At 49.2% G+C, this 8,549-nt stretch overlaps 1 protein-coding gene across 1 annotated transcript; it reads left to right on the top strand.

Annotated features, from left to right (window-relative positions):
* Positions 1-625: 625 nt before the first annotated feature.
* On the top strand, positions 626-7,354 carry PLAUR (plasminogen activator, urokinase receptor; the record flags this gene model as incomplete). The annotated part of the gene is made up of 5 exons (XM_021709200.1): positions 626-784; positions 1,417-1,554; positions 3,963-4,109; positions 6,660-7,047; positions 7,205-7,354. Coding segments are annotated over 4 exons (698 nt in total), but the record flags the coding sequence as incomplete, so codon positions are not given.
* Positions 7,355-8,549: the final 1,195 nt, after the last annotated feature.

Below are 8,549 nucleotides of genomic sequence, written 5' to 3'. Positions count from 1 at the left end.
GGTCCTGGAGCAGCTTAGCTGGGGGTTCTGGTTCAGGAGCCTTCATGAGACTGCAGTCAAGATGTCAGCACAGTCAGGCATGGTGGCTCACACCTGTCATTCCAGCACTTTGGGAGGCAGAGGTGAGAGGATTACCTGAGCTCAGGAGTTCGAGACCAGCCTGGGCAACATGGCGAGATCTTGTCTCTACAATAAATCACAAAATGAGCCAGGTGTGGTGGTGCGCACCTGTGATTCCAGCTACTTGGAAGACTGAGGCGGAAGGATCACTGGAGCCCAGGAGGTTGAGGCTGGGGTGAACTGAGATCATGCCACTGTGCTGCCCAGCCTGGGTGACAGAGTGAGACCTTGACTCAAAAAGAAGAAGAAAAAGAAACATCCTTCTCGGGCCATGTGGGAATGCACTGGGATGGGGTAGGGGTGACAGGGATGGAAAGAGGTAGGAGCTGATATGGGGCTGGAAAGGAGAGGATGGGCTCTAGGAAGATGCAGGAGGCCGAATGGACAGGGGTGGTGATTGACTGGAAGATGGGACATGGAGGAGCCAATGCTGAGCTGAGCCCTCAGGGAGCTGTGGCCCCGGGACTGTCCCCATGGAGTCTCACCCCAGCCCTCTTCTAAACAGGCCAGCCTACCACCTTTCCCCGGGGCCGCTACCTCGAATGCATTTCCTGCGCCACCTCGGACATGAGCTGCGAGAGGGGACGGCACCAGAGCCTGCAGTGCCGCAGTCCCGGGGAGCAGTGCCTGGAGGTGGTGACCCACCGGACCCTGGAAGGTAAGCCACAACCTGCCAGCGACCTCTCATTCCTGCTTCACTCCTCCCCAAGACTGCACTTAACAACTGCACTCCAGTCTGGGTGACAGAGTGAGACTCCAACTCAAAACAAACAAACAAACAAAAAAAAACAATGACCTCCAAACAGCAGGGCTTTAAGCAAGGGAGAAAGTTCTCTCACACACAGAAAGTCCAGGGATAAGAAGTCTAGGGCCACTAGAACTGTTTCAGGGTCACCAGGAACCCAGATGCCTTCTCGTTCCTTACATATCACTTCCATTCTCATGACTGCCTCGTAGTTGAAGATGGCTGCCAGAGCTTCAGGCTTCACGTCTAAATTCCAGGAAGGAGAAAGGGGGAAAGGAGGAGCAAAAAGGGGATACTCCTCCTTTTGTAGAGTTTTCCTTTATGGAAGTCTTCATAAAGCTCTTCTACTTATATCATATTAGCCAGAACTTCATCACATGACTATACCTAGCGAGGCCAGAAAACATAGTCGTTCCACTAGGTATATGACTGCCATAAATAAGATGAAAAGTGAAGCAGAGACTGGTTGAATGCCATTGGCTGTGCTGGGCAAATCCAGTCTCAGCCCCTCATCTCCAATCTGACCTCTGACCTCTCTCCTCTATCCCCCAAAGGGTCTCTAAATGATGAGACACACTCCCGTGGCTGTGGCTACCTCCCTGGCTGCCCTGGCCCCACTGGCTTCCACAATAACTACACCTTCCACTTCCTGCAGTGCTGTAATACCACCAAATGCAACAGGGGCCCAGGTAAGAGGCAGGGGACCCGGTGCCAGGGCCAGGGTGGGACAGGGAGGCATGCTTAGGCAGACTGCCGCACAGTCACTCTCGGACAAACCACTCCTCGCCGGGCCTGTTTCTGAAAAATGGGCCTTCCAAGCCTTTCTTCAAAGAAGGATCTTGTGGGAATTCCATGAGATTATCAGCCTCTCACTAAGACCTGTGTTTTCTGCCCATTATATCTCTCTTGAGTCCTTCCACCACTGCCATCGCCTTATCTCTACAAAAAAAAATTTAAGGATCAGCAGGGCAGAATGGTGCCTATAGTCCCAGCTACTCGAGAGACTGAGGTGGAAGGATCGCCTGAGCCCAGGAGGTAGAGGCTGTGGTGAGCCGTGATCATGCCACTGCACTCCAGCCTGGGTGTCAGAGTGAGACCCAACTTAAAAAAAAGTACAGGGAGTGGGGGCGAGGGAGCAAAGCTGAGACCTAATGCATGAGAAGTTGCAGACGTGAACTCTTGGGGCAGACATGTCCCTGGGGAGGGCACTGCACATGGATTTAGTGGTTGTAGAAATGAAACAAAATTCTGATTCAGACAGGTGGTGACTTACACCAGCTGTGTAGTAAAACCCTTGGATCTTATTCTAAGGGGAAGGGGAAGTTGTTAAAGTGCTTGAGAAAGGAGAGCCCTGTGAACTGATTGGCATTTAAAAAAAAAAACACTCTTGGTTCAAGACCCGCCTGGGCAGGCGAGACCTCATCTCTACAATAAATCAAAAAAGTAGCCAAGCGTGGTAGCGCGCGCCTGTAGTTCCAGCTACTTGCAAGGCTGAGGCGGAAGGATCGCTGGAGCCCAGCGGGTCGAGGCAGCGGTGGCCGGGAGCGGCCACTGCACTCCAGTCTGGGCAACAGAGTGAGACTCGAACTCAAAAAAAAAAAAAAGTAAATAAAACACTCTTGCTGCTGGGTTGGGTCGTGGCAGGGTAGAAGAAGGAAGACCAGTGGAGTGGTCATTGCAATAATCTAGGCAAGATGGCTGGTACAGAGGCTCATGCATGTAATCCCAGCCCTTTGGGAGGCTGAAGTAGGAAGATTTCTTTTTCTTTTTTTTGAGTTGAAGTCTCATTCTGTCATCCAGGCTGGAGTGCAGTGGCATGCTCACGGCCACTGTAGCCTTGACCTACTGGGCTCAGGCAATCTTCTTGCCTCAGCCTCCCAAAGAAGGAAGATTTCTTGAGCCCAGGAGTTCAAGACCAGCTTGGACAACAAAGTGAGACCCCCCTCTCTGCAAAAAATAAAAAAGTTAACTGGGCATCGTGGCATGTATCTGTAGTCCCTGCTACTTGGGAGGCTGAGGTGGGAGGATCACCTGAGCCCAGGAAGTTGAGGCTACAGTGAGCTGGGATCATCACATCATTGCACTCCAGCCTGGGTGACAGAGTGAGACCCTGTCTCAAAATAAATAAATACATATATATACAAAATAAGTAAAATAAAAATACATTTAGCTTTTTAAAAATTATTTAAAAAATTTTTTTTAGAGATAGAGTCTTACTCTGCTGCCCAGGCTATAGTGCAGTGGCACAGTCCTAGCTCACTGCAGCCTTGAACTCTTGAATTCAAACGATCCTCCCTCTTCAGCCTCCAGGTAGCTGGGACTATATGCATGTGCCACCACGCCTAGCTAATTAATTTTTTGTACAGATGGAGTTTCACTGTGTTATCCAGGCTGGTTTTAAACTCCCGGCCTCAAGTGAACTTTCTGCCTCAGCCTCCCAAGTAACTGGGATTAAGGTGTGAACCACTGCACCTGGCTGTAAATTTAAATTTAAACAACCACACATGGCCCAGTGGTGCCCTATTGGGTGGAGTGGCTCCAAATTGTAAGCTCCATGAGGGTAGGGATGGTTGGCACAGTTACTTACCCAGTGCCCAGCAGAGTGCATGACCAGAATTGGGGCTTGTGAGGAGTTGGGAGTTAGGGGTCTCTCTCAAGCCCTCCAGAACACCCCCTAAAAAGTGCCATTCAAATGTGCGGTGGCTCATGCCTGTAATCCCAGAACTTTGGAAAGCTGAGGTGAGAGGATTGCCTGAGCCCCAGGGATCGAAATCAGCCTGGGTGACTTGGTGAGACCTTATCTCTACAAAACATTTTAAAAATTCGCCAGGCATGGTGGTACACACCTGTAGTCCCAGCTACTCCAGAGGCTGAGGCGGAAGGATCGCCTGAGGCCAGCACGTCGAGGTTGCGGTAGCTGTGTGCACTCCAGCCTGGACGACACAGTGAGACTCCAACTCAAACAAAACAAAACAAATGCCTGACCACAAGGTGGCTCCATGACATCTCAGGCTGAGCGTGGGAGTCCTGGGGAGGCAGGGAAGGAGGGACCCAAGCGCTAATTTCCTGGGTCTTGTGTTTCTTGTCCTCTCCTAAGTGCTGGAGCTTGAAAACCTGCCACAGAACGGCATCCAGTGTCACAGCTGTGAGGGGAACAGCACCCATGGGTGCTCCTCCAAAGAGACTTCCCTCATCGACTGCCGAGGCCCCATGGATCAATGTCTGGAAGCCACTGGTACTACTGGTGAGGCCCTTTGGGAGGCTGGGAGGGGACACTTATTGTGGGAAAAGCGCTTCTGCAAGAGGTAGGCTTCCAGTTTAGCTGGACTTCACCGAGGTGGAGCTCCCCGTGGAAGAGGTGGAACTTCCCTCCGGAGGATGCACACTATAGTAAGGGAGTACAACTTGTCTGTCAGGAAACGGACATTTCTATCATAGAAAAGTGGGATTCTTTGGCGGCAGGATTTCCTGTAGGGGGCGGGATTGCGGTGGACATTCAGGCTTTCGTCCAGTGACATCCTGGGAAGGTCTGTCTATTCCAGTGGTTCTTAATCTTTGTGGTCTTTTTCTTTTTTTTTTTCGAGTCAGAGTCTCACTCTCACCCAGGCTGAAGTGCAGTGGCACGCTCACGGCCATTGCAGCCTTGACCTGCTGGGCTCAGGCAGCCTTGACCTTCTGCCTCAGCCTTCTGAATAGTTGGAACTGCAGGAACACACCACCACGTCCGGCTAGTTTTTGTGATTTATTGTAGAGACAAGGTCTCACCATGTTGCCCAGGCCGGTCGAACCCCTGGGTTCAGGCAATCCTCTCACCTCTGCCTCCCAAGGTGCTGGGATTGCAGACATAAACCACCTCACCCGGCCAACTTTGTGGTCTTGACTCCTTCATGATTTTAAAAATTATTGTTTACTTCAGTAGTTTCTGTATATACTTGTATAGACTGCATTAGAAAGTAAAACTGATGGTAGACTGTTTATCATCACTTGAGTGAAGATTTTGACTAGATGAGGTTAATTGTGCATTTCTATGATTCCAAAGGTATGTTCTGAGAAATGGCTAATTTTAATAATTGTCTGGTTTATCATAAATTAATGTTAGAGTAAGCTGAAGTTAGAGATAACACAGACTTATAAAAATTGAATAAAGGCCAGATTCGGTGGCTCAGCCTATAATCCCAGCACTTTGGGAAGCCGAGGCAAGTGGATTGCTTGAGCCCGCAGGTTCAAGACCAGCCCAGGCCACTTGGCGAGACCTCTTCTCTACAGTAAATTTTTTTTTTAATGGATAAAATCGAAAACGAAGTACCTGTTTTATGTCCATTAACTCTCCCCCCCAAAAAAATTAAAACTGAGAAATTTGTCCAGGTATGGGGGCTCACGCTGTAATCTCAGCACTTTGGGAGGCCAAGGCAAGAGGATTGAGGCCACTAGTTCAAGACCAGCCTGGGTTACATAGACCCCATCTCTTTTTTGTTTGTTTGTTTTTGCTTTTTTTTGAGTCAGAGTCTTACTCTGTGGCCCAGCCTGGCCACCACATCCTCGACCTGCTGGGCTCAGGTGATCCTTCCACCTTAGTCTTCCAAGTAGCTGGAACTACTGGCATGTGCCACCACACCCGGCCCCCATTTCTTTTCTAAAAGCAAAAAATAAAAATCAACAAAAAGGAAAAAAATTAATTAAATAAAATAAAAGCCCCTAGCCGGGCCTCGGTGGCTCAGCCTGTAATCCCATGCCTTTGGGAGGCTGAGGTGAGTAGATTGCCTGAGCCCGCAGGTTTGAGACCCACCTGGGCAGGCAAGACCTCATCGCTACAATAAATCAAAAAAATTAGCCAGGCGTGGTAGCGCGCGCCTGTAGTTCCAGCTACTTGGAAGGCTGAGGCGGAAGGATCGCCGGAACCCAGCAGGTCGAGGCTGCAGTGGCTGGAAGCGGCTACTGCACTCCAGTCTGAGTGACAGAGTGAGACGCCAACTCAAAAAAAAAGAAAAAAGAAAAACTGATAATTTTAAAAAAGATTTAGATATTAATTCACTTTAAAATAACAATATCTGGGCACGGTGGCTCACACCTGTGATCCTAGCACTTTGGGAGGTGAAGGTGAGAGGATTGCCTGAGCTCAGGGGTTCAAGACCAGCCTGGGCAACTTGGCAAGGCCTCATCTCTACAATAAATCAAAAAATTAGCCAGGTGTGGGTGGCACATGCCTGTAGTTCCAGCTACTTGGAAGACTGAGGCAGAAGGATCATCTGAGCCCAGCAGGTCAAGGCTACAGTGGTCGTGAGTGTGCCACTGCACTCCAGCCTGGGTGACAGTGAGATTCCAACTCAAAAAAATAAAATAACGATAAGAACTCATTACATGTTAATATAAGTAACCTATTTTTATGAAAAATGACTATATTATAAATAACCTACTTTTATGAAAAATGACTATTTTCCAAAATGAAAAAAGTGTAATGAAAAGGCTGACATTGTTTTACTGTGTTGCACATCTCTTTCATGTCTGGTTTAATAGAAGACAGCTGCTTCTGCTTTCAGTCTGTTGCAATATCACATGTCCTGGAGTTTCTAGAAAACTCCATCGTACACTTAGGAGAGCGAAAAAGCCAAATGTTTTGGTATTATCATGAGAATCATTTTGACTTCACTGCTTTCCTGAAGTGGGTCCCTGTGCCACACTTTGAGAATTGCTGCTTTCTCTAGGTGGCCCCCGCCACAAGGCGGCATGTCACGTACTTGAGAATTCCAGGCCATGCCCACGAGCTGGGAGTCTCACTCAGTCTTTCTTTCCTCAGGTCTAGGGAGCCCCGGCTATACGGTAAGAGGCTGTGCCACCGCCTCCTGGTGCCAAAGCCTCCATGTGGCTGACGCCTTCAGCCTGACCCAACTCAGGGTCTCGTGCTGTACCACAAGTAGCTGTAACTACCCAGGCCAGGATATCCAGCACCGCAGTGGGGGTGGCCCCCCGCATGGCCCTGCCCGTCTCAGCCTCACCGTCACCCTGCTCATGACCGCCAGACTGTGGGGAGGCACTCTCCTCTGGACCTGAACCCAAACCTCCCCTCCTTGCCCTGGCTGGATCCAGGGGACCTCTTTGCCCCTCCCTCAGCTCCCAGCCCTTTAGACGTGCTGTGTCACCTCAGGCCAATGTGCTGACTACTCTGGGCCTCAGTTTCCCCAGCTGTCAAAACACCTCTCTTGGCCGGGTGTGGTGGCTCACACCTGTAATTCTAGCACTTTAGGAGGCCGAGGCAGGAGGACTGCTTGAGCCCAGGAGTTTGAGACCAGCCTGGGCAACACAGTGAGACACCCGTCGCTATTTTTAAACAAAAGGGAAAAGAAAAAACACCTATTTCACAGAGGTGTGAGAACCAGAGGGGAAAAACTGGAGAAAGGCTATTGGCCAGCAGGACAGCTCTTGTTATTATTAATATTATTGCCGCTATTTTGTGTTATTATTAATTAATATTCATATTATTTATTTTATACTAAATAAAAAATTTTTTATACTTAAATAAAGATTTTTGTACCAGTGAACAAGACCAGTGTCTCTTTGTGGGGATGAATGGTGGGGCCACCTTTCCACAGGCTCCTGGAATTAGAGGTCATGTTGTAGAACCCAAGCATTTGAAGCCCCTGCCTAGGGAGCAATCCCTGTGGCTTCTGCCCTAAGCTGCCTCCACATCCATTTCTGACCTCCAAGTGCAACCTTCCAACTCACCCAACACTAACCTGCCAGTCTCCTCTCCCAAACCTCAAAAGTTGGAACTGCTTTGTTGTTGTAAGGAGACATGTCTGCATTTCCCAGGGTGCTCCGGGACAGGAGACAACCTGATGGCCAGAACTCCCTTGAGCTGCAGTGAAGAGAGTAAGGACAGGACTGCATTTCCCCTGATGCTCTGGGGCAGGGGTTAAAGACCGGGCTGATTTCCCAGACTGCCTTAGACTGCAGGAGAAAAAGACGGAACTACCATTGGGCTGGCACGCCTAGAGCACAATATTGGAGAATTCATGTTTCCCATGGTTCACTGAGGCAACCCACGGAGACAAAAATTACATTCCGCCTGGGGCCTCATGGCTAATGAATAAAAAAATAGGACATCTTCCATGGTATATGGGGACAGGTGAGGGGCAAGGTTTCTGTTTAGGACTCTCTCCAATCACATACCACCACCTGGCATTGTGGTGGCTTAAAGAGGTCAGGTCTGCACTTCTGCCTCTTGAACAGGAGTGACTTAGTGACTGCTCTGACCAATGAATATGGTGGAAATTTTGCTGTGCCGTGCTCTGGAACCAGGCTTATTAGAATCTACCTTATCAACAACGGTACCTGCATAACCAACGTTTGTATACCTAACTCCGAATTGTACCCCACATCTTTATAATAATAATAAAAAAATAAATAAAATCACATGCCTATAATCCCAGCACTTTGAGAGGCCAAGGTTAGAGGACTGCCTGAGCCCACGGGTTCGAGACCAGCCTGAGCAACTCAGTGAGACCTCATCTCTACAATACATCAAGAAAAATTAGCCAGGTGTGATGGTACATGCCTGTGGTTCTAGGTGGTTGGAAGGCTGAGACAAAAGGATCGCTTCCTGAGTTCAGCAGATCAACGCTGAGGTGGCCGTGAGTGTGCCACTGCCCTCCAGCCTGGGTGACAGAGTGAGACTCGAACTCAAAAA

Source organism: Carlito syrichta, unplaced genomic scaffold, assembly GCF_000164805.1.
Source record: "Carlito syrichta isolate Samal-C Ts95f unplaced genomic scaffold, Tarsius_syrichta-2.0.1 Scaffold169151, whole genome shotgun sequence".
Taxonomy (NCBI): domain Eukaryota; kingdom Metazoa; phylum Chordata; class Mammalia; order Primates; family Tarsiidae; genus Carlito; species Carlito syrichta.
This window is presented reverse-complemented; position numbering and strand designations above follow the sequence as displayed.